At 42.3% G+C, this 27,609-nt stretch overlaps 1 protein-coding gene across 10 annotated transcripts in view; it reads right to left on the bottom strand.

Moving 5' to 3' along the window:
* The window catches only part of pds5a (PDS5 cohesin associated factor A), a 237,414-nt gene that overhangs the window by 117,910 nt on the left and 91,895 nt on the right, over positions 1-27,609 (bottom strand). For all 10 annotated transcript variants that reach the window (XM_048542485.2, XM_048542549.2, XM_048542541.2 and 7 more), the window contains exons 9-10: positions 9,042-9,157; positions 1,397-1,491 (exon numbers count right to left, since the gene is read on the bottom strand). In XM_048542485.2, coding sequence (XP_048398442.1) covers positions 1,397-1,491; positions 9,042-9,157 — 211 coding nt within the window. The remainder of the gene's footprint in view (positions 1-1,396; positions 1,492-9,041; positions 9,158-27,609) is intronic.

A 27,609-nucleotide genomic window follows, 5' to 3' on the forward strand; every position in this document is an offset into this window, starting at 1 on the left:
ATCAATGTGTACATTATTTATTGCCAATTTCTCACTATATTACTTACTTTATTTTCCTCTTAACAACGCATTTCTCAACTTGGAAGAAGAATGCAATTAAATAATAGCATAAAGCAAGATATGCAAAAAGGTTCTAGTGATAGTATGCATCAAACACAGAATAACAAGATGGTTAGGAACAGTCAAATTGTTCACGGGTATAATACAGTTGAAAAACAACACAGTAACATTAAATACAGAAGTGGCACTTCTGGATGGATTTATCAATTTGGAAATTTAGAGATGCAAATCGGCAAGAATTTACATACTTGAATAAAATGGTGCAACAATTGTGGGGCAGTTGGCTTTATCAGCAAACTCTGAGAAACTGCAGAGGAACACCAACAGGTATAATAGCAAATGAAGGTAGACTTGTGCTAGACGTATTAGAGTAACAACCACCTGGCCAATTTCACAACAAGGATGTCGAAGGGGCTGCACAGAGCCACAGTGGTTAGCAGTGCAGCCTCACAGCACCACGGGCCTGGGTTCGATTCCACCCTCAGGTGACCGTGTGTGGAGCTTGCACATTCTCCGTGTCTGTGTGGGTTTCCCCTGGACACTCCACTTTCCTCCCACAGTCCAAAACTGTGCAGGCTAAGTGGATTGGCCATGCTAAATTGCTTGTAGTGTTCAAGGGTGTGTAGATTATACGGGTTATGCAGGATGGGTTTAGGTGAGATGCTCTGAGGGTCGGTGTGGACTTGTTGGGCCAAAGAGCTTGTTTCCACACTGTAGGGATTCCATGAAGTATTTTATATCCCGAGAGAAAGTATTTGCACATCACTTATTTGTTATTTGTGAATGCTTCAATGAATTGACTAGCTGAGTGCTTGTTGATAGGAGTGTTGCTTGCTCCATGTCCTGAGATCCCTTTGACTGAGCAGATTTAAATTGTCGCTGGGAAGGGAAAACCTTGATAGAGTTACTTCACTACTAACAGCAAAATCCAGGTCTTTGAATTCCATTTGCAAAAATCACAGATGAGTGGTAATCCAAAATAAGAGATTTTGGCAAAACTAGGAAAATGATGGGTCATATACATCTATACATGATATGGGAACATGACATATTTGTCTTATTATCACTAGGTTTTATGGCAAAAATTGACATTCAGCTGGAAGAACCAGCAAAGTCCTATGACATAAAACTAAACGCTCGCTAAATCATAGAAGTTCATACAGAATTTGTTCGGACTATACGCATCTGCATCTAGCCTGCAGATGTGTTTACTTCCTTAAATCAGCTTCTGATGATTCCTTTCAACCACCAACCCAGTGTTCAACAAGGTGAATTAATACTTCAAGTATTGGTCTTGAAAACAGATTTAACACGACTACACAGGTCAACACCTCACCTGTAAGATCTTTGGCTAAATCTGGGTGATTCATCAAACAATGGCTTGCAAACTTCACGCATTCTAGTCTCACAGGAACATGTATGTCGTTAAATCTATATAAAAAAATAATATTTTTGATTTTCATTGTGCCTGTATGTTAACACATGCAACTTATTTCACCACATTCTCAAAATAATTTAGAGAAGGCTGTTAACAAAAAAAAAGATTTACTTACCTATTGAACTACACAATAATAAATATACTTAAAAACCAAGATACAAGTTGATTGTTTATTGCAGACTCTCCATTTAATGCACTGTAGGGCCAACACACCAAAGACAATAACCCATGGCCAATTTGACACCACATAACAAATTTTGATCAACGTTCTCAACCAGCAGAAAGACACTGGAGGACACCATGTGCTTTGGGTATAATTCAGAATCCTGGAGCAAATAGTGGTCAAAGTTATATCTGCTTCCAGAAGTGATTTGCAACAACAATTTAACTTATATAGCGCCTTCAATGTAATGAAATGTCCCAAGGCACTTTACAGGAGCATTTTAAAATAGAGTATGATACAGAGTCAAGAGGAGACATTAGCACAAAAGGATGAAAAGCTTTGTCAAGGAGGTAGTTTATGGGGCGTCTGAAAGTACGAACAAGAGCTGGATAGAAAAAGAGCGTAAAAGAAGGTCTTCCAGATCTTGGGATCTGGACAACTGAAGGCCCTGCCATCAATAGTACAGCCATTAAAATTCAGGATCTACAAGAGGCCAGACTGAAAGGCCACATATCCCTATGGATTGTGGAAGGGATTACACAGATAGGGAAAAGGGAAGCTATGGAGGAGTTCAAAACAAGGGTAAAATTTTCAAATCCAAATTTTGCTTGGAGCCAGCATAGTTCAGCAAAGAGAAAGATGACAGGAGGATAGAAATTTCTGCCTATTAAGAAACTGAACAGTTATAGAACACCTCACATTTACTGAGGATAGAACATGGCAGACCAGGTAAAAGTGTTTGAATAGTTGAGTCTAGAGGTAACAGAAGCAAGAATGGGAGCCTCAGCAGATTAGCTGAGATGGACCACGTTGAAAGATGGGGCTTTTGTCAATGGAGTGTATGAGGTTGAGGCGTGACTTTATAAAAGTTCATAAGCTACTGAGGGATACAGAGTTACTAGTAGTTTTCCTTTCCTTTAGAAAGGGGATTTCAGGACCAGGGAACACATTTTTAAGGAGAGAGGAGAGAGATTTAAAAAAATGACGTGGGCAAATTTTTTTAAGCAGAGGGTAGTTCGTGTGTGGAATGAATTTCCCAAGGAAGTGGCGGATGTGGGTACAATTACCACTTTTAAAAGACATCTGGACAAGTAAATGAATAGAGACAACAAAATGTAAGGCTGGATGAACACAGCAGACCAAGCAGCATCTCAGGAGCACAAAAGCTGACGTTTTGGGTCTAGACCCTTCATCAGAGAGGGGGATGGGGAGAGGGTTCTGGAATAAATAGGGAGAGAGGGGGAGGCGGACCGAAGATGGAGAGAAAAGAAGATAGGTGGAGAGGAGAGTATAGGTGGGGGAGGTAGGGAGGGAATAGGTCAGTCCAGGGAAGACGGACAGGTCAAGGAGGTGGGATGAGGTTAGTAGGTAGATGGGGGTGCGGCTTGGGGTGGGAGGAAGGGATGGGTGAGAGGAAGAACAGGTTAGGGAGGCGGAGACAGGTTGGACTGGTTTTGGGATGCAGTGGGTGGAGTGGAGGAGCTGGGCTGGTTGTGTGGTGCAGTGGGGGGAGGGGATGAACTGGGCTGGTTTAGGGATGCAGTTGGGGAAGGGGAGATTTTGAAACTGGTGAAGTCCACATTGATACCATTAGGCTGCAGGGTTCCCAGGCGGAATATGAGTTGCTGTTCCTGCAACCTTCGGGTGGCATCATTGTGGCACTGCAGGAGGCCCATGATGGACATGCCATCTAAAGAATGGGAGGGGGAGTTGAAATGGTTTGCGACTGGGAGGTGCAGTAGTTTGTTGCGAACTGAGCGGAGGTGTTCTGCAAAGCGGTCTCCAAGCCTCCGCTTGGTTTCCCCAATGTAGAGGATGCCACACCGGGTACAGTGGATGCAGTATACCACATTGGCAGATGTGCAGGTGAACCTCTGCTTAATGTGGAATGTCATCTTGGGGCCTGGGATAGGGGTGAGGGAGGAGGTGTGGGGGCAAGTGTAGCATTTCCTGTGGTTGCAGGGGAAGGTGCTGGGTGTGGTGGGGTTGGAGGGCAGTGTGGAGCGAACAAGGGAGTCACGGAGAGAGTGGTCTCTCCGGAAAGCAGACAGGGGTGGGGTAAATGAATAGGTAAGGTTTTGAGGGATATGGGCCAGGAGCAGGCAGGTTGGACTGGCTTAGTTTGGGATTACATTCGGCATGGACTGTTTAGACGGAAGAGTCTGCTTTTGTGCTGTACGACTTTGTAACTATGTTACTGAGGTAGAATTAGACATTATTAGGATTGGTACAAATGAGGTTGACAAATAAGTTTGTCACAGTTATTCATGACACAAAGGTTGCAAATAGATGACTACATCTCAGACTGTTACCAACAATGATTATCTCCTTTTGACATTCAATGGCAGTACAATGGTTGAATTCTCCACAATCAAATGAACACAGAAAATTACAGCACAGGAACAGGCCCTTCAGCCCTCCAAGCCTGCGCCGATCGAGATCCACTGTGTAAACCTGTCATCTATTTTCTAAGGGTCTATATCCCTTTGCTCCCTGCCCATCCATGGACCTGCCCAGATACATCTTAAAAGACACTACCATGTCTGCGTCAACCACCTCCGCTGGCAACGGGTTCCAGGCACCCACCACGCTCTGTGTAAAGAACTTTCCACGCATATCTCCCATAAACTTTCCTCCTCTCACACTGAACTCTTGATCCCTAGTAATTGAGTCCCCCCACTCTTGGGGGAAAAAAGCTTCTTGCTATCCACCTTGTCTATTCCCCTCACGACTTTGTATATCTCAATCAGGTTCCCCCTCAATCTCCGTCTTCCTAATGAAAACAATCCTAATCTACTCAACCTTTCACATAGCTAGCACCCTCCAGACCAGACAACATCCTGGTGAACCTCCTCTGCACCCTCTCCAAAGCATCCACATCCTTTTGGCAATGTGGCGGCCACAACTGTACACAGTACTCTAAATGTGGCTGAACCAAAGTCTTATACAACCGTAACATGACCTGCCAATTCTTGTACTCAATACCCCATCTGATGAAGGGAAGCATGCCGTTTGCCTTCTTGGCCACTCAAGTGACCTGCATTGCCACCTTGAGGTGACAATGGACCTGAACACCCAGATCTCTTTGTACATCAATTTGGCCCCAGACTTTTCTCATTTACTGTATAGTTTTCTCTTGAATTAGATCTTCCAAAATGCATCACCTCGCATTTGCCAAGATTGAACTCCATCTGCCATTTATCTGCCCAACTATCCAATCGATCTATATTCTGCTGTAACCTCTGACAGTCCCCTTCAATATCTTCTACTACACCAATCTTCATGTCATCTGCAAACTTAGGGTTACCATTGAACAGAAATCAAACTGGGCCAGCCACGTGCTGAGTAATTCACCTCCTGGCTCGCTACAGCTTGTCTATCATTTACAAGGCACAAGTCATGAGTGTCTAGGAATACTGTTCATTTACCTGGGCAAGTCCAGCTCCAACAACACAAACGAGACACCATGAATGAAAAAACAGCCTGCTTAATGAGCACTCCAGCAACAATCTTCAACATCCACTCTCTTCACCAGCGATGCACAGTTGCAGCAGTGTGTACCAGTCACAAGATGCACAGCAGCCAGGCTCATTTGACAAACCCACATCCTCTGTTACCCAGTGGTACAAAGATAGTAAATACAAGGCTATGCCAGTGCTTGCGAGTTGACTTCCATGTCACACATTATTCTTATTTTGAACTATTTTGTCATTTTTGCGCTATTGCTAGATCAAGATCCATGGAGCTTTCTTATTAGCAGTACTGTGGGTGGAGCTGCACACTAAGGATTGTCTCTCGAGAAGGAAGCTCATCATGTTCTCAAGGGAAGTTAGGTTTGGGCATGAAATACTAGCCAAATCTCTGACATAGAACATTACAGCACAGTACAGGCCATTCGGCCCTCGATGTTGTGCCGACCTGTCATACCGGTCTCAAGCCCATCTAACCTACACTATTCCATGTACGTCCATATGCTCGTCCAATGATAACTTAAATGTACCTAAAGTTGGCGAATCTACAACTGTTGCAGGCAAAGCGTTTCATTCCCTGACTACTCTCTGAGTAAAGAAACTACCTCTGACATCTGTCCTATATCTTTCACCCCTCAATTTAAAGCTATACCCCCTCGTGCTCGCAGTCACCATCCTAGGAAAAAGACTCTCCCTATCCACCCTATCTAACCCTCTGATTATTTTCTATGTTTCAATTAAGTCACCTCTCAATCTTCTTCTCTCTAATGAAAACAGCCTCAAGTCCCTCAGCCTTTCCTCGTAAGACCTTCCCTCCATACCTGGCAACATCCTAGTAAATCTCCTCTGCACCCTTTCCAAAGCTTCCACATCCTTCTTATAATGTGGTGACCAGAACTGTACACATACTCCAAGTGCGGCCGCACCAGAGTTTAGTACAGCTGCAGCATAACCTCTTGGTTCCGGAACTCGATCCCTCTATTAATAAAAGCTAAAACACTGTATGCCTTCTTAACAGCCCTGTCAACCTGGGTGACAACTTTCAATGATCTGTGTACATGGACACCGAGATCTCTCTGCTCATCTACACTACTAAGAATCTTACCATTAGCCCTGTACTTTGCCTTCCGGTTACTCCTACCATAGTGCATCACCTCACACTTGTCTGCATTAAACTCATTTTTGCCACCTCTCAGCCCAGCTCTGCAGCTTATCTATGTCTCTCTGCAACCTACAGCATCCTTTGTCACTATCCACAACTCCACCGACCTTAGCATCGTCTGCAAATTTACTAACCCATCCTTCTATGCCCTCATCCAGGTCATTTATAAAAATGACAAACAGCAGTGGACGCAACATCGACCCTTGTGGCACCCCGCTAGTAACTGGTCTCCAGGATGAACATTTCCCATCAACTACCACCCTCTATCTACTTTCAGCAAGCCAATTTCCGATCCAAACTGCTATATCTCCCACAATTCCATTCCTCTGCATTTTGTACAATAGCCTACTGTGGGAAAACTTATCGAACGCCTTGCTGAAATCCATATACACCACATCATGTCTAAAGAAAGAATCAAAGAATGATAGATTTGGGAGAAAGAGTTTTAAACAGAAGTCAAAAACCATAACTTCAGCATCTGCAATATTTAAGTGGAAGAAATTTTTGATCATCCAGTACTGAGTATTAGATAAGCAGCTTAATAATTTAGCAACAATGGAGGAAGTTGCGATGTGCTGGTGGTGAGGCAGAGCTAGGCATTTTTGGGATACATGGGAAAACTACAATTGCATTTGTGAATGAAATTGCAGGAAGGTGAGAAATCAGAGGTCCCAAAGACTAATCCCTGTTGGGTAACAGAGATAACAGTGCAGGAGGAGGAAGAGAAGCCACTGCAAGTGATTTTACGGTTACCATTAGGTAAGTAAGAATGAATCGTGGTGAGAACAGTTTGACCAAGCGGGAAAGACAGTACAGAGGCAACAATTATTCCCTCGTCATTCTCAAACTCTGTCCCTTGCAGCAATCTAGGTGCACCTACACCCCAAGTAATGCAGTTGGCAATTCACCATGACTTTTTCAAGGGCAATTTGTGATGGCACAAAACACTGGTTTAACCATCAACATATGAATCCCATGAATGAATTAAAAAAGAACTATTAACCTACCTTCCTCTCATAAGTGTCACCAAAGTCTACCGTTCTCCTTGGCACCAGGTTCCAGGTTATCAAAAAACAGTGCTTCGAACGTTCTTTGGACCCCTGCATCTCAATCAAAATCGAAATCTGTGCCCCCTATTGTCAGTAGTGGAAACAGCCCTTCTTTGTCTGTCTTACCTAAACCGGGCATAATCTCGTACACTGTATCAAATCTCTTCTCAACCTTCATTATTCCAAGAAAAGCAATCCTAACTTCTGTAACTGTTCTGGGAAATCTCCCCTGTACCCTCTACATTTGGAGTTTCAACTGCTTCTGCGTATGCTTCAGCAATCAACACTATTCCGATAAATTCAGCATAATTTAAAGGAAAAGCATCCCGTATTTCTACTGATTACTTTCTGTAGCCCACTGGCCTTAATAGTGACTTTAATGGCTTTAAGCCTTGCAGGAAGTGCCAGCAAAGTGGGCTGAATGCATTGACATTTTGGGTGGCAAGACAGGATCTCTTGTGCTCGGTATGACATCCAGAACCCTGTGCCAACAAGGCAATTTCCACTCTTGGTACCAATTACCATATTTGTCCTTTAAGCTGCTGCGCCTTGGAACCCATTCTCTTATATCAATTTTATACATTGTTGTTTCTCCTTGTTCATGTCATTTTACCTCCACACCTATCGATGTCAATGCTGGAGTCAGGAATACACAGTGTGGAGCTGGAGGAACCCTTCTGGGTCCCGACCCGAAATGTCAGCTTTCCTATTCCTCTGACGCTGCCTGGCCTGCTGAGTTTCTCCCGGTCCACAGTGAGTTATCTCATACTTTCAGAGTCTTGCACTTTTTTGTTTGTGGTTCTCTCATTATTCTGTAATTTTGCCCATATCAATTCTCTCATTTAGCGCACTCATTTTCCATTTAGCATTTTACAGGCCACTATCGCACTTTCTTTTTCAAATATTTCCCTTCACTTTGTCTGTTCCAGCTTTGAATGTTACCATCTGCTACAGCGTCCAGTTGTGTCAAAATGTCCACATGCTTGAAACACTAATTTTGTCTGTTCGTTCTACAAATGCCAGCTAGCTTGTGAAGTACTTCCAACTTTCTGTTGTAGATTTCCAGCATCTGCTGTTTTTGTGCTGATTCTAAGGGTGCCCTTTCAATTGAGCAGCTTTTCATCGATTTTACAGGTCTCACATGGCAGGTGCTATGTAATCAACCTTTAAGCTAATGGTCCCACTGGTACAATATGACCTCAACACTCCTGTTTGGAGAGAGGAAAGGAAAATCTGGACAGCTTGCTCATTCATGATTGCGATCCATTAATCTGTGTTGACTAGTGACAAAGTATAAACATTGATAGAAAACAAGAAAAGCATCAAATATTTGGTATAAAGCCATGGGGGCTTTGAAATGTCTAGCCTATAATTATTGTCAAATTTGAATGACCATTTGGATCAGGTATAATGCTGCTATTGCTGTAAACCATACCCAAGTACTTTTCACCATATTTAGGGAAGGAACTTTCAACAGCACGTGTACATTTTCCTAAGAGGTTACGTATAAAAAGAAAGACATGGTAGAGTACTTAACATGAGAGCCACAGCAAGTTCTTTTGAAATGTAATCACTACTGTAGTATAGGAAACTCAGTCAACTTGTGCACGACAAGCTCCCACAGCCATCTTGAGCTTCCAACAAAAGTAAACCATGCACAAGAACACGACGTTGAATCATTAACAAATAAGTATCATACCTTCCAAGAAAGCACTGCCAGAGAGGACGATTTTGCGTTGCAAGCTCTGAATCCTTTGCACCAAACAACTTAGCCAAGAGTCGAACAACAGCTAGTCGCTCTTCTCCATCATTACTCTAGGAAAACAGAATGACATCAGTAAAATATATCAGAAAGATTAATTTTCTGAGGACTAATGGAAGTTAGAGAAAACCTGAACTCTGGCTAAAATAACAAAGATGTACAGTAATTCAATATGATTGTACACTAACTTACCTAGTGAACGAAATGATACTTTTACAAGTAGGTGGAAGAAAGGGAATATAATTGAGTTAAGTTCGTCTCATAGCCAGGATGGGCCTGAGATACACAATTTCTTGAGTGCACAATTCATTGACTCAATCATAAAGTGGAGCATTATAATGTAAAATACTAAAGTCATCATTACCACATTAACCTCCAGAATTAGGAACTTTCGTGTAAGTGCTGTCTCGTAAAAGAGCACTCTATTTCCATTATATTTAATAACTAACACAAAATACATCTACTGTCACAGTAAAATTGAAGTCACATTTCACAGAACAGTATAAACAATGGGCTTAGAATTAGAGTCAAACAGCATGGAAACAGACCCTTCAGTCCAACCGGTCCATGCCGGCTAAAATCGTAGAGTCACACAGCACAAAAACAGGCCCTTCAGCCAAACTAGTCCATGCTGACCATGGTGTCCACTCAGCTAGTTCAAACTTTTTCTGAAGTCATCCTATTTGAAGGAGGGTCCCGACCCAAAACATCAGCTTTCTTGCTCCTCTGATGCTGCCTGGCCTGCTATATTCCTCCAACTCCACATTGTTATTTCTGACTCTAGCATCGGCAGTTCTTACTATCTCTCGCTAGCTCCAACTGCCTGCATTTTGTCCACATCCTTCTAAGCCCTTCCCATCCATGTAACTATCCAAATTTTTTAAAAATGTTGCTACTGTACCTGCATCAACCACTTTCTCTGGCAGCCCTTTCCATATATGCACCACTATCTACGTGAAGACTGCCACTAGATCCTGACTAATGGCCCCAAAGTTAGCCCTGCTCCAATTTAGCACCTTAACCTGTGGACCTGCCCTATCTTCTTCCATAACCATGTTAAACCTAAGAGTAGGGGCACTGGACTCAAAGTTCTCAGAGACTGACAATTCATGCACTTGCCCAGCGTCATTTCCTACGAGGAGGTCCAGTCTTGCATCCTCCCAAGTAGGGCCCTCTACATATTCATTTAGGAAACTATCTTGGACACATGTGGCAAATTCCACCCGATCCAGGCCTTTTATACTCTGGATTGCCCAAGCAAAAGAGGAAATTAAAATCCCCAACCAATACTATACTATTATTCCTACAAGTATCTGCAATGTCTCTACACATCGGCTCCTCTAATACCTACTGGCTATTTAAGACCATAAGACATAGGAGTGGAACTAAGGCCATTCGGCCCATCGGTTCCACTCTGCCACTTAATCATAGCTGATGGGCATTTCAACTGCACTTTCCCCGTAGCCCTTGATTCCTTGTGAGATCAAGAATTTATCCATCTCTACCTTGAAGACATTTAACGTCCCGGCCTCCACTGCACTCCGTGGCAGTGAATTCCACAGGCTCACCACTCTGTGGCTAAAGAAATGTCTGATTTCCATTTTAAATTTACCCCCTCTAATTCTAAGGCTGTGCCCACGGGTCCTAGTCTCCCCGCCTAACAGAAACAAGTTCCCAGAATCCACCCTTTCTAAGCCATACATTATCTTGTAAGTTTCTATTAGATCTCCCCTCAACCTTCTAAACTCTAATGAGTACAATCCCAGGATCCTTAGCCATTCATCATACATTAAACCTACCATTCCAGGGATCATCAGTGTGAATCTCCGCTGGACACGTTCCAGGGCTAGTATGTCCTTCCTGAGGTGTGGGGCCCAAAATTGGACACAGTATTCTAAATGGGGCCTAACTAGAGCAGTGTAAAGTCTCAGAAGCACATGGCTGCTTTTATATTCCAACCCTCTTGAGATAAACGACATGACATTCGCTTTCTTAATCATGGACTCTACCTGCAAGTTAACCTTTTGAGAATCCTGGATCAACACTCCCAGATTCCTTTGTGCTTCTGCTTTACGAATTTTCTCACTGTTTAGAAAATAGTCCATGCCTGTATTCTTTTTTCCAAAGTGCAAAACGTCACATTTGCTCACGTTGAATTTCATCAGCCATTTCCTGGACCACTCTCCTAAACTGTCTAAATCTTTCTGCAGCTTCCCCACCTTCTCAGTACTACCTGCCTGCCCACCTATCTTCGTATCATCGGCAAACTTTGCCAGAATGCCCCCAGTCCCTTTATCCTGATCATTAATACATAAAGTGAACAGCTGCGGCCGCAACACTGAACCCTGTGGGACACCACTTGTCACCGCTTGCCATTCCGAAAAAGGCCTTTTATTCCCAACTCTCTGCCTTCTGTCAGACAGCCAATCCTCAATCCATGCCAGTAGCTCACCTCAAACAGCGTGGGACCTCACCTTACTCAGCAGCCTCCCATGAGGCACCTTATTAGACGCCTTTTGGAAGTCTAGATAGATAACATCTACTGGGTTTCCCTGGTCTAACATACTCGTTACCTCTTCAAAGAATTCTAACAGGTTTGTCAGGCATGACCTCCCCTTACTAAATCCATGCTGACTTGTTCTAACCCAACCCCGCACTTCCAAGAATTTAGAAATCTCATCCTTAACAATGGATTCTAGAATTTTACCAACAATCGAGGTTAGGCTAATCGGCCTATAATTTTCCATCTTTTGCCTTGATCCTTTCTTAAACAAGGGGGTTACAACAGCAATTTTCCAATCATCTGGGACTTTCCCAGACTCCAGTAACTTTTGAACGATCACAACCAAAGCCTCTGCTATTTCCTCAGCCACCTCCTTCAGAACTCTAGGATGTAGCCCATCGGGGCCAGGAGATTTATCAATTTTTAGATTTTAGCTTTTCTAGCACTTTTTCTTTTGTAATGCCTACCATACTCAACTCTGCCCCCTGACTCTCCCTAATTGTTGGCATACTACTCATGTCTTCCACTGTGAAGACTGACGCAAAGTACTTAAGTTCTTCAGCTATTTCGTTATCTCCCATCACTAGCCTTCCAGCGTCAATTTGGAGCGGCACAATATCTACTTTTGCCTTTCATTTGTTTCTTAGTTATTGAGAGAAACTTTTACTATCATTTCTAATATTACTAGCTAGCCTACCTTCATATTTGATCCTCTCCTTCCCTATTTCTCTCTTTGTTATCCTAAGTTTGTTTTTGTAGCCTTCCCAATCTTCTGATTTCCCAGTGCTCTTGGCCACTTTATAAGCTGTCTCTTCTTCTTTGATACATTTCCTGATTTCCTTTGTCAGCCATGGCTGTCTAATCCCACCCCGGATAATCCTTCTTTTCTTTGGGATGACCCTCTGTACTGTGTCCTCAATTATATCCTCTCACGCCCCTGTAATTACCTTTGTTTAACTGTAACACCATTACATCCGATTTTGCCTTCTCTCTTTCAAACTGCAGAAAAACTCTACCATATTATGATCGCTGCCTCCTAAGTGTTCCCTTTAAGATCTTTTATAAAGTCAGGTTCATTACATAGCACTAAATCTAGATTAGCCTGCTCCCTTGTGGGCTCCATCATATGCTGTTCCAAAAAGCCATCCTGTGAATATTCCATGAACTCCTTTTATTTGGATCCACTGGCAACATTATTCACCCAGTCCACCTGCATATTGAAGTCCCCCATGATCACCTGTGACCTTGCCCTTGGATGTCCATAATAGTCCCAGAGTGACCATCCACTTTTTGTCTCTAAGTTCTCACCATATGGCCTCATTTGATGACACCTTAAGAATAGTCTCTCTTTGCAGTGTTGTTATGTCCTCCCTTGTCAAAAGGGCAACTCCCCCTCCTCACTTACTTGCGCTTCTGTCACACCTGTAGCTTCTGTATCCTGGAACATGGAGCTGCCAGTACTGCCATTCTCTCAGCCATGTTTCTGTCATGGCAATAATATGCCACAGCCATTCCATGCTCTGAGCTCATCTGCCTTACCTGATGGGCCTTGTATGTTGAAATAAATGCACTTTAAACTCGAAATTTTTTCCCTCCGATTACTGTGCCCCTGGCTATCCTGAATAGTAAGCTTGCTTTCGATGGCTAATGTATTTTCCCCTCACTTTTCAATCCCAAACTAAACTAGCTGCACCTGCCTGTGCTTGGCCATTATCCTCCAAACATTTATCATTCATGTACTTATCTAAATGTCTTTTAGATGTTGTAGCTGTACCCGCATCCACCGCTTCCCTTTGGAAGTTCATTTTACACATGAACCGCACTGCGTAAAACGGTGCGTTTCACGTCCTTTTTTAAATCTTTCTCCTCTCACTTTTAAAATATGACCACTTGTCTTGAAATATGACAACACTTCAGTAAGCATACGTTTCCTCTTAAAACGATTTCTGTACGAATGCATCCTGTACATGCTCAGTGAATTCAGGCTTTCTAGTTTTAATGCACATATATTTGTATGTTTATGTCAATAATGACACAATACAAAATACATGTCTGTATAAAGTGCTCATGTTCTGACTTACTACGTGCTGTGCCTCTGGAGACTTTTAAATAAACTAACAAACTATATTGAAAGTCTTGCCAAGTTAGAACTGGAGGTAAAAAATATATTATAGAACATAGAACATAGAACAGTACAGCACAGAACAGGCCCTTCAGCCCACAATGTTGTGCTGACCATTGATCCTCATGTATGCACCCTCAAATTTCTGTGACCATATACATGTCCAGCAGTCTCTTAAATGACCCCAATGACATTGCTTCCACAACTGCTGCTGGCAACGCATTCCATGCTCTCACAACTCTCTGCGTAAAGAACCTGCCTCTGACATCCCCTCGATACTTTCCACCAACCAGTTTAAAACTATGACCCCTCGTGCTAGCCATTTCTGCCCTGGGAAATAGTCTCTGGCTATCAACTCTATCTATGCCTCTCATTATCTTGTATACCTCAATTAGGTCCCCTCTCCTCCTCCTTTTCTCCAATGAAAAGAGACCGAGCTCAGTCAACCTCTCTTCATAAGATAAGCCCTCCAGTCCAGGCAGCATCCTGGTAAACCTCCTCTGAACCCTCTCCAAAGCATCCACATCTTTCCTATAATAGGGCGCCCAGAACTGGACGCAGTATTCCAAGTGCGGTCTAACCAAAGTTTTATAGAGCTGCAACAAGATCTCACGACTCTTAAACTCAATCCCCCTGTTAATGAAAGCCAAAACACCATATGCTTTCTTAACAACCCTGTCCACTTGGGTGGCCATTTTAAGGGATCTATGTATCTGCACACCAAGATCCCTCTGTTCCTCCACACTGCCAAGAATCCTATCCTTAATCCTGTACTCAGCTTTCAAATTTGACCTTCCAAAATGCATCACCTCGCATTTATCCAGGTTGAACTCCATCTGCCACCTCTCGGCCCATCTCTGCATCCTGTCAATGTCCCGCTGCAGCCTACAACAGCCCTCTACACTGTCAACGACACCTCCGACCTTTGTGTCGTCTGCAAACTTGCTGACCCATCCTTCAATTCCCTCGTCCAAGTCATTAATAAAAATTACAAACAGTAGAGGCCCAAGGACAGAGCCCTGTGGAACTCCACTCACCACTGACTTCCAGGCAGAATATTTTCCTTCTACTACCACTCGCTGTCTTCTGTTGGCCAGCCAATTCTGTATCCAAGCAGCTAAGTTCCCCTGTATCCCATTCCTCCTGACCTTCTGAATGAGCCTACCATGGGGAACCTTATCAAATGCCTTACTGAAGTCCATATACACCACATCCACAGCTCGACCCTCATCAACCTTTCTAGTCACATCCTCAAAAAACTCGATAAGGTTTGTAAGGCATGACCTACACCTCACAAAGCCGTGTTGACTGTATTTGATCAAGCCATGCTCTTCCAGATGGTCATAAATCTTATCCCTCAGAATCCTTTCTAACACCTTGCAGACGACAGACGTGAGACTTACCGGTCTATAATTGCCGGGGATTTCCCTATTTCCTTTCTTGAAGAGAGGAATTACATTTGCCTCTCTCCAGTCCTCAGGTACGACTCCAGTGGAGAGCGAGGATGCAAAGATCTTCGCAAGTGGCGAAGCAATTGCATTTCTCGCTTCCCAAAGCAGCCGAGGACAAATCTGATCCGGGCCTGGCGACTTGTCAATCTTAATGTTTGACAAAATTTTCAGCACATCAGCTTCCTCTATCTCTATCCATTCCAGCATGCACACCTGCTCTTCAAAGGTTTCATTCACTACAAAGTTCGTTTCTTTCGTAAAGACAGAAGCAAAAAACTCATTTAGGGCTTCCCCTACCTCCTCAGGTTCCACACACAAGTTCCCTATGCTATCCCTGATCGGCCCTACTCTTTCTTTGACCATTCTCTTATTCCTCACCTAAGTGTAAAATGCCTTTGTGTTTTCCCGGATTCCTTCTGCCAAGCCTTTCTCGTGCCCCCTCCTGGCTCTCCTCAGACCATTTTTGAGCTCCTTCCTTGCCTGCATGTAATCCTCTCGAGCTGAACTTGACTCTAGCTTCCTCCACCTTATGTAAGCTACCTTCTTCCTTTTCACTAGAAGCTCCACCGCTCTCGTCATCCAAGGTTCCTTAATCTTACCCCTTCTTGCCTGTATCAGAGGGACATATTTACTCATCACTCCCAACAACTGTTCCTTAAACCGTCTCCACATGTCTATAGTTCCCTTACCATGGAACAACTGCTCCCAGTCCATGCTTCCTAACTCATGTCTAATCGCATCATAGTTTCCTCTTCCCCAATTAAATATCCTCCCATTCTGCCTAATCCTCTCCTTCTCCATAGCTATGTAGAATGTGAGGCAGTTATGGTCACTATCACCAAAATGCTCTCCCACCACAAGATCTGATACCTGCCCCGGCTCGTTTCCGAGCACCAAGTCTAGAATGGCCTCTCCCCTCGTCGGCCTGTCAACGTACTGCGTTAGGAAACCCTCCTGAACACACCTTACAAAAACAGTTCCATTCAAATCTTCTGCTCGAAGGAGGTTCCAATCAATATTAGGAAAGTTAAAGTCACCCATTACAACAACCCTACTGCGTGCACACTTTTCCAAAATCTGTCGACCTGTGCTTTCTTCAATCTCCCTGCTGCTATTGGGGGGCCTGTAGTAAACCCCTAACGAGGTGACTACTCCCTTGCTGTTCCTAATTTCCACCCATACTGACTCAGTAGGCAGATCTTCCTCAACAAAGGAAGCTTCTGTAGCTGTGATACCCTTTCTGATTAGTAGTGCTACACCCCCTCCTCTTTTTCCCCCCTCCCTATTCTTTTTAAATGTTCTAAACCCTGGAACATCCAGCAACCATTCCTGCCCATGAGAAACCCATGTCTCTGTTATGGCCACAACATCATAGCACCAGGTACTGATCCATGCTCTAAGTTCATCACTTTTATTCCTGATACTCCTTGCATTAAAGCAAACACACTTTAACCGATCCCTTGGTTCCTTCCCAGGAAAATCCTTCCCACTAGCTGGTCTACCTCTTGCTACTGCCTCACCTGCATCAACGCTCACCTCTGGTACACAGCTCAGGTTCCCACCCCCCTGCCATACTAGTTTAAACCCTCTCGAACTACTCGAGCAAACCTTCCACCCAGGACATTGGTCCCCTTCCAGTTCAGATGCAACCCGTCCTGCTTGTACAGGTCCCACCTTCCCCAAAAGGCATCCCAATTTATTAAAGCAAGCAGACAAAAATCTCCCAATGAGAAATTACCACAAACTCAGGAACCCAGCCAATTGCAGTGGGCTGTAATACCAATGCATTAAAAAGTGAATCAACAGATTCACTTCAACAAAGTTAGGAGACATCAGTCACTTTCCTTCAGGAGCTAAGCTTTATTATGCACAAATTAAGGCTTCAAACATTTAAATTTTTTGAATCAAGTATTCATAACAATTTTTTAAAAAATTAGTCCTCTCAATTACATTTTGTTGTTTAATGTCTAGATTTTCTCAGAAACTCAAGCTTCAATTGTACATTTTGCCCCAGCGTAACTGCACATGCACAGGTTGCAGAATTTTTCATAATCCACAAAATATTTTCGAACTGAACTAGTGAGGCACGTATCTTACGTGGTTTAGAAAATATGCTTTTGGAGGTATTCTTTTCTTAGAACTGTCTTATTAAAATATTACCAATTCTTTTCCTGTTTTAAGCTTTGACTAAAGTGACACTTGTCCTTACAGATACATAAGTCTACTTCACACTGAAACTAAAAACTGCGAAGTGTTTCTTAGGTAAAGTTGTTTCCAGTTTGTTATTTTCCAAGTAACTTGTATCCCCTTTGTTTATAGAAATCAGTACAAAGCTTAATAAAAGTATATAAATACCTTTGTCCAAAAATGCCAACAGTGAAGTTGTCTGATGATGAGTTCAGCAGTTTGTAACATAATACCAATAAGGACAAAAGAGGTTGCTAAAAACACATGTCAAACAATTGACAAGTGAGAGTGCAGAATAAGCACAATGCCTGCTTTTTAGAGGTGGGCGTGCAGATGGTATTCATTGCATATTGACACATAATATGCAAAACCAAAACGTGAACTGTTAACCCAGTGTAAGCAAATGCATTTGCCTTCAAAGTACATCAGTCTCTTAAATACTAATTTAATAGCTGAATCATGATAAATGCCAAAACACATCAACTGAACAGCAATAAATGGCACGAAATAGAATTATTGCCCAGTACAGACTACTGAATTCAACACTAATAAGTGCGCAAATATTCGCAAACACATTTGGCAAAACAAAATACTCAGCACAGTAACTTGTAATACAAGAACTTTGAGGAAAAAAGGATATTTGTGCTCCAAGAGACTGACTGGTGTTTTGCAGTTGCATGTCTGTGCTCAGAAATAACAATAATTTTTTGATGCTCACACACGCTATTATATATGAATATTAACATCTGGAACATACTACTCAGCCCCTGACTCTTGTGCTGTTGTTCAACAAGATCATGACTGGCGTGACCATTACTTCAAATCTACAATTTCAATTTCACCTACCTCCAATAACGATCTAACCCTTGTTTAACAAGCATCTATCTGCTTTTGCCTTAATTATATTCAAGCATTTTGCTTCCACCACATTTTAAGAAAGAGAGCTCCAAAGACACAACCCTTCATAAGGAAAAAAAATTGCTTAACCTCTGGTTTAAACAAGTAACCTCTAATTTTTAAACAGACCTCTAGTTTTAGACTGTCCCAAGAGAGCACCACCTGCACAGTCACAGAGTAATACAGCATGAAAACTGGCCATCTGAATGGTCCATGTTGACCATTGTGCCCAGTCAGCTAGTTCCAATTGCCACATTTGGTCCATATCCCTGCAAACCCTTCCCATCAATGTACCTATCCAAATGTCATTTAAGTGTTGCGATTGTACCTGCTTCAACCACTTTCTCCGGCAGCCCATTCCATGTACGCACCACTCTCTGCATGAAGAAGTTGCACCACAGGTCCTTCTTAAATCTTTCCCCTCTTACCTTGAACCTTTGCCCTCTAGTTTTTAAATTCCTAATCCCTGGGAAAAAGACTATATGCATTCATGCTATCTATGTCCCTCATGACTTTATACAACTCAATAAAGTCAACCCTCATTCTCCTACATTCCAAGGAGGAAAGTTCGATCCTGGCCAACCTCTCCTAATAACTCAGGCCTACTAGTCCTGGCAACATCCTCACAAATCTTCTTTGCACAATTTCCAGTTTAACTGTATCTTTGCTATAACAAGGTGGCCAAAACTAAACACAATATTCCAACTGCGGCCTCACCAACTACTTATACAACTGTAACATAAGATGCCAATTCCTATACTCAATGCCTTGAGCGATGAAGGCCAGTGGTGAAAATGCCTTCTTCACCACTCTGTGCTCCTGTGATACCACTTTCAACGAACAGTGTACTTGTACTCCTCGGTCCCTCTGTTCCACGACATTCCACAAGACCTAACCAATTCACGTACAAGTCTTATCTCGGTTTCATTTTCCGAAGTGCAACACCTCACACTTACCTGTATTAAACTTCATTTGCCAATCCTCAGCCCACTTCCCCATCTGATCAAGATCCCTCTGTAATTTTTGATAACTTTTTTCGCTACCAACAATGCCGCCTGATTTTGTATCATCCGCAAACTTATTACTCATGTCTCATACATTCACATCCAGATCGTTTATGTAAATAACAAATAACAAAGGTCCCAACACCAACCCCTGTGGCACACCCCTAGTTACAGTTCTCCAGTCTGAGAAACAACCTTCAATCGTCACTCTCTACTTTTCAGCATCGAGCCAATTTTGAATCCAATTAACTCATTCTCTCTCAATCGCATGCAATCTAACTTTCATGACCAGCCTGCAGTGCAGGACCTTGTCAAAAGCCTTACTGAAGTCCACACAGACAACATCCACTGCCCTAGCCTCATCCATCGTCTTGGTTACCTCTTCGCAAAACTCTCAAAGATTTGTCAGACATGAGGTCCCACACACAAATCTTCGCTGACTGCCCCTAATTATTCCTTGGCTACACAAATGTTGGTTGATTCTGTGGCTCAGTACCCTCTCCAATCACTTGTCTACCACTGGCGTCAGGCTTGCTGGTCTATAGTTCCCTGGCTTGTCTTTGTTACCTTTCCTAAACAATGGAACAACATTAACCATCTCCCAAACTTACGGAACTTCACCGATGGTTAACGATAAAAGAAAAATCCCTGCAAGGGCCTCTGCAATTTCTTCCCTTGCTTCCCACACATCAGAGGATGGACTTGATCAGGCCCAGGGGTTTATCCACCTCAATGCGCTTCCAGATTGCAAACACATCCTCCCTGATAATATACTTGCGATCCAAAATATCCCCACTTGTTTCCCTCATCTCCATAGCATCCATGATTCTCTCCTGAGTAAACACGGAGGAGAAATATTCATTAAAAATCTCTATCTCCTGTGGCTTCACACACTGATGGCCATGCTGATGTCACGGGGACCTATTCTTGCCCTAGCCACCCTTTCACTCTTAATGCAGCCATAGAAACTCTTGAGATTATCTTTAGCCTTATCTGCCAGATCAACTGCATACCTTTTTTTGCTCTACTGGTTTCCCTTTTGAGTGGGCTCCTATAGTTTTTATAGTCATCTAGGGATTCACTTGAGCCCGATTGCTTAAGCCCAATGTATGCCACCTTTTTCCTGATCAGAGCATCAATATCAATCACCAGCCACAGATCCTTAAACCTGACAGCATTACCTTCCGCTCATGGGAAACAATGCTCATGAAATCTTACTATCACACTTTTAAAATCCTCCCACTTGCCAGTCATTCCATTTCCTTCAAACTGACTCTCACAATCAGCTGCTGCTAGATCCTGCCTAATGGCCCCAAAATTGGTCCTGCTCCAGTTTAGCACCTTAACCTGTGGACCTGTCCTACCTCCAATGCTGTCGAGCCAGCGATACCCTCATCCCATGAATAAATAAAAAAGTGGCCCCAATTGTGCCCTATATATAAGAATATAATAACTTGGAGCAGGAGTAGGACATCTGGCCCCTCAAGCCTGCCCCACCGTTTAATAAAATCATGGCTGATCTTTGAGACTCAGTTCCACTTACCCGCTCACTCACCATGACCCTTAATTCCTTTACTGTTCAAAAATTTATGTAGCCTCGCCTTAAAAACAGTGAGGTATCTTCAACTGCTTCATTAGGCAGGGAATTCCACAGATTCACAATCCTTTGGGTGAAGAAGTTCCTCCTGATCTCAGTTCTACATCTTCCCTTTATTTTGAGGCGATCCCTCTCGTCCTAGTTTCACCTGCCAGCGGAAACAACCTCCCTGCCTCCACCTTATCTATTCCCTTCATAATCTTACATGTTTCTATAAGATCTCCCCTCATTCTTCTGAATTCCAATGAGTATAATCCCAGTCTACTCAGTCTCTCCTCATAATCCAACTCTCTCAACTCTGGAATCAACCGAGTGAATCTCCTCTGTACCCCCTCCAGTGCTAGTATATCTCTTCTCAAGTAAGGAGACCAAAACCGCACACAGGACTCCAGGCGTGGCCTCACCAGGACCCTATACTGCAGGACAGACACCCTGTTTTTAAACTCCATCCCTCTAGCAATGGCAGACAAAATTCCATTTGCCTTTTTAATCACCTGCTGCACCTGCAATCCCACCTTCAGCGATTCATGCACAAGGACACCCAAGTCCCTCTGCACAGCAGCGTGCTGCAATTTTTCACCATTTAAAACATAGTCCATTTTGCTGTTATTCCTACCAAAATGGATGACCTCAGACTTATTAACATTGTACTCCATCTGCCAGACCTTTGCTCACTCACTTAGACTATCCATATCCCTCTGCAGACTTTCAGTGTCTTCTGCACACTTTGTTCTACCACTCACCTTAGTGTCATCTGAAAATTTTGACACACCACACTTAGTCCCCAATTCCAAATTATCTCTGTAAATTATAAACAATTGCAGTCCCAACACTGATCCCTGAGGCACACCGCTAGCCACTAACTGCCACCCAGAAAAACACCCATTCACCCCTACTCTTTGCTTTCTGCTGGTCAACCAATCCTCTATCTATGCCGATACATTGCCTGTAATACCACGCAACTTTATCTTGTGTAGCAGCCTTTGGTGTGGCACCTTATCAAATGCCTTCTGGAAATCCAGATACACCATATCCCCAGGTTGCCCACTGTCCACCATGCAAGTAATGTCCTCAAAGAATTCCACCAAGTTAGTGAAACATGACCGACTCTTCATGAACCCATGCTGGATATTCCCAATGGGACAATTTAGATCCAGATGTCTTGCTATTTCTTCCTTATTTACAGATTTAAGCATTTTCCCAACCACCGAAGTTAAGCTAACTGGCCTATAGTTATCTGCTTTTTATCTACTTCCTTTTTTAAACAGTGGCTTCACATTGGCTGTTTTCGAATCTGCAGGAACCACTCCAGAGTCGAGTGGATTTTGGTAAATAATTACTAGTGCATTTGCTATTTTCCCCCGTCACCTCTTTTAGCATCCTGGGATGCATTTCATCAGGGCCAGGAGACTTGTCTACCTTTAGCCCCATTAGCTTGCCCAGCACTGCCTCCTTAGTGATGATGATAGTTTCTAGGTCCTTACCTGCTACAACCTTATTGCCATTAGTTTTTGGCATGTTATTTATGTCTTCCACTGTGAAGACCGACATGAAATAACTGTTCAATGTCTGGGCTATTTCCTCATTCCCAGTTATTAAATTGGTCCTTTAGTGGATGAGAAGGTCAATGTTTACTTTTGTAGTCTATTATGATTTACATACTTATAGAAACTTTTGCTGCTTGTTTTTATATTCTGAGCTAGTTTACTCTCATTATCTATCTTACTTTTCTTTACAACTTTTTGTGTGGCTTTCTGTTGGCCTTTAAAGATTTCCCACTACTAATTTACTAGTTTCCCACCACTCTTTGCTTTTTTGGATGTATTTTTTCCCCTCAATCTGATACTTTCCTTTATTTCCTTGAACATCTATGGATAGCTCTCTCTTTTCCTCCAGTTCTTCCTTATCATTGGAACATACTTCTGCTGAGGACTATGAAAAATTGTTTTGAAAGTCCTCCATTTTCCTCAATTGACCCACCATAAAGTTTTTGTTCCCATTCTACCTTAGCTAAATCGTTCCTCATTCCTTCATCGTCTCCTTTAAGCACAGCGCACAGGTACTGGATTTAGCGTTTTCACGCTCCACCTGTATTTTAAATTCAGCCATACTGTGATCGCTCCTTCCGAGACGATTCCTAACTGCGAGATCATTAATTATTCCTGTCTCATTGCACAGTACTAGATCTAGGATAGCTAAATAGGTAACTAATACATAACCTATTTTTGTATTTAATATTCCTCAATATATAACATTCTATTAGACTTCCTAATTATCTGTTATATCTGTAAAACTTGTAATACTTGCAAAAGGACTCCCAGCTCCCTCTGCAATATATTAACATTTAGAAGATATGGATTATTTTTTAATTCATCTGCAATTTCACATTATCTCACATTATATTTTATTTGTCAATTATCTTCCCATTCACTTATCACTACCATTTTTGCAATCACTTCTGTACTCTTTTAAATTGATTTTCCTAACAATGTTTGATGAAGAAGTGTGTCATCTCAGTGCCTTGCTGGGGCTCCTCAAGAAGTACCTGAAGCTCCATCATCTTCAGCTACTATTAATGACCTGTCCTCCATCATAAACAGTGAAGGAGGATTTCCAAGAATACAAAAGGGGTATTGATGAAATCGGTCAATGGGCTGAAAAATGGCAGATGTGAATTCAATCTGGATAAACGTGGGGTACTGAATTTTCATATAACACCCTTGGGTAGGGCATATACCGTCTAATGTAGGTCCTTTGGTAGTGTTGTAGAACTGAGGGACCTAGGGGTGTAGGTACATAATTCTTTGACGTTTGCATCACATACAGATAGGGTGGTTTAAAAAAAAGGACTTTGACATGTTTGCCTTCATTGCTTAGTCTCCTGAGTACAGGATTTGAAAAATCATGTTGTTGCTGTAACAGGGCAGTGGTGAGGCATCTTCTGGAATACTGTGTCCAGATCTGGTTGCCCAGAAACAGGAAAGACATTAAGATGGAGAGGCTTCAGAAAAGACTGACCAGAATGTTGCGGGTACGAAAGGTTTGAAAGGTTGGGACTTTTTTCACTTGAGAATAGGAGGTTGAGAGTGGACCTTTTAGAAGTTTGTAAAATAATGAGAGGTATGAATAGGGGATTTCAAGACTAGGAGAGATTTTTAAGGTCAGAGACATGGGGCGATTTTTTGTTAAAAACACAGAGCATGGTTCATGTACAGAACGATCTTGCTGAGCATGTGGATACAATTACAACATATAAAAGACATTTGGATAAGGGCCAAAAGCAGGCAGGTGGTGGTAGTTTAGTTTGGGATTATAGTTGGCATGGGCTGGTTGGACTATGCTCTATGACTCTATAATGAATTCAGTAACTGGTGTTGCAGAGGGGCAGAATGGGCCTTAAACTAATGGGTTGGGGAGGGAGGGGGATGATGTACATTCAAAAAGCAAGACATAGCAGCATCATAAGACAGATAATGGATAACAATACCCAAAGTGAACAGAAAGGGACTGATATTCAACACAAAGACAAGGTTAGAAGGAGATCAAAACTGGAAACTCAACATTCAGGGATTTGTGGCTTTTTGAAAGCACAGGTAGGACAGAAATGGTGTTGATATCTTTGTTAGTACAGGAAGAAATAAGTATAACAGCAAGAAATGATCTTGGATCAGAAGGTATATAACCCATATTGATAGGAGTAAAAATAACAAGGGGAAATAACACTGGTAGAATAGTCTACAGGCACCCTAACAGTAGGGCAGAATAAATCAGGAGATAATGAGAATTATAAGAAGGAAATACATTAATCATAGATAACACAATGCGGAGCTGGAGGAACACAGCAGGCCAGGCAGCAGAGGAGCAGGAAAGTTGACGTTTCAAGTCAGGACACTTCCATATTGTGTTATCTCTGACTCCAGCATCAGTTCTTACTATCTCTGAATGTATTAATTATGGGTGACTTTTACCTTCATGCAGTTTGGGAGTCAGATTGGCACAGGAGCCTACAAGATGTCTTAAGTGTGTATTTGGGAGTTTCCTGGAACATGTGTTATAGATTCAACTAGGGACCATCCTGACTTGGAAATATATCACTGTTCCTTCTGGTCATCAGGTCAAAATCCCAGAAATCCTTACCTAACAGCATTAAGGATCTACATGCGGAACAAAATTTTTCAAGGCAACGGCTCACCAACTTTCTCAAGGGAAACTAGGGATGAAAAATAAATGTGGCTCATCAACAAATTTTTAAAACAAATTAATCATGGGAAGAAAAAAACAGCAGAAACATTTAACAAATATCTTACACTTATCTTCACAGAAGCACACATTAAAAAGCATCCTAAGAATAGCTGAAAATCAACAGCATACAGTGAAAAACAAACTACGACTACCTAAAAAAACTAGGAAAAAAATAACAGGATTGAATGTTGATATGTCTACTGGACCAAACAGTCCATTTCCCAGCTTCTCATTCATAGATGAATTAGGTACGTAAACAGGGCCTTTGGCCCAACTCATCCTTGCTGACCATGTTTGCTAAACCGAACTAGTCCGATTTGCCGGCATTTGATCCGTATTCCTCTCAACTTGCGTATCCATGTGCCTGCCCAATGTCCTTTAAATGTTGTCAAATAATCCACTTCTACCACTTTCTCTGGCAACTTGTTCCATATTTGCACCACCTTATGTGAAAACATTCCCCTCAGGTCTCTTTTAAATCTTTCCCCTCTCACCTTAAACTTATGCCCTCTAGCACCCACCACCCCCCATGGGTAAAAGGCCTTCATCATTTACCTTATCAATGCCCCTCATGATTTTATAAATCTCTACGAAGTCACCCCAAAGCCTTCTACACTTCAGTGAACAAAGTTCCAGCCTATTTGGACTCTCCTTATAAAGTGAACCTTGCAGTCTCTATAAAATCTTTGTAAATTTTTTTTTAACCCTTTCCACTTAGTAACTTCATTCCTATAGCATGGCAGCCAAAATCGTCTGCAGTACTCCAAAGTGGGCTCACCAATGTCTTGTATAGCTGTAACATGAAATCCGAACTCTCATACTCAATGCTCTGACCAATAAAGGCAAGCGTGCCAAAGACCTTCTTCACCACCCTGTCTACAGAAGAGGCAAGGGTCAATTGGGGCCAGCAGAATAATGGAGTTATAATAATGGGCCACAGTCAGATTATCCAGAATTTTACACTGAAGGTTTACAGACCAAATGGTGTACTCTTGCTCTTGTTTCTTATGGGTCACTGACTCAAAAACAAGTTTTTTTGTGTCCTTGGCAAGGTAGCAGTTTCTTTCATTCAGTCACAAGACACGAGATTGAAAACCAGTTATTCACACAATGTTGCCCTCCAGTTTAATTTACCCTTAACGTCACACTGGTTTACTCAGTCATCTCAAAAACTACAGAAAGTTTGCAAGGAGCAATCAACCACAAACAAACAAAAACATTTACATTTTGTCCATTTAAGTAAATAACTAACTGATTCTTCTGACTTAAACAACAATTTGAAATCAGCAAACTCTACCACCTGTTTGAAGGTTGCTTAACGAGATTAAATTGTTTAAATCATATAAGTTGGTTTCATCCTTTCAAAAGATAAGTTAGGTTAATTAATTGCTAGTCAGCAAGATGACAGGTGCTGCATACGCAACTGTTAAATACTATTATTGCGGCCTAGTATAGATTGTCATAATTTGTTTGTTTGTGCAGCTGGTTAGGGCATAATTTTTGTTACCCTTTTGCTTCAAAATATATACTGAATTAGATTTTTAAGACTGGTCTTTGATACTCTCCTGTTTTTAAGACACAGTACTGTGAAAGCAATTTATTGAAAAGGTTATAGCTAGTCATGCTAGGAATCAAAAAGAACCAAGACTCATTTATGAGTGCATTTTAAATACAGAAGCCCAAAGAGGGGGAAAAATCTGAATATTCACAGAATTATACATGCATAGCATCTCTGCTGTGTGAACGCAAGTCAATCGGCCCATCAAGTCCACACCCCAATCCCCAAAACCCCCATAATCCTGAATTTCCCATGGCTAATCCAGCTGGCCTGGACATTCCTGGGAACAAGGGCAATTTAGTGTGATCAATCCACCTAACCAGGACATCTTCGGATTATGGGAGGAAACCAGAGATACAGGGAGAACGTGCAAACTCCACACAGGCCCCGAGGGTTGAAGTGAACCTGGGTTCTTAATGCTGACAGGCAGCGGTGCTAACCACTGAGCTACGGTGTCACCCACTGACTTCCCATTTTCTCATAAATCATGAACAGTTAGTTTCAAGCTTCTGTGGGTTTGGCAATTCTGAGAACTGATTGTGATTTTTCCCTGCATCACTATCTAACCAAACAGAGCAAGCATGCTGAAACAGAACAGAGGGGAGGCAGTAAACTTGCTGTATTTGGACTTCCAGAAGGTGCTCAACAAAGTACCTCTCAAAAGGTTACATCATAAGAGCCAACAATGCACAGTGTTGGAGGTGGTATACTGACACAGATAGAGAATTCGCTAACTGGCAGGAGACAGTGAATGGGGATAAGGGGTTCGTCTTTAGATTGGTGACCTGTGACAAGTGAGGCTTGATAGGAATCAGTACTGGGTCCACAACTGTTTACAATAAATATTAATGACTCAGAGAGATCAAAGCAAACATACTGTAGCCAAATTGCACATGATACAAAATAGGAAGACTGCAAGGGGTGTAAACAGTTTACAGGGAGAT

The sequence above is a fragment of the Stegostoma tigrinum genome, chromosome 1 (assembly GCF_030684315.1).
Source record: "Stegostoma tigrinum isolate sSteTig4 chromosome 1, sSteTig4.hap1, whole genome shotgun sequence".
Lineage (NCBI taxonomy): Eukaryota > Metazoa > Chordata > Chondrichthyes > Orectolobiformes > Stegostomatidae > Stegostoma > Stegostoma tigrinum.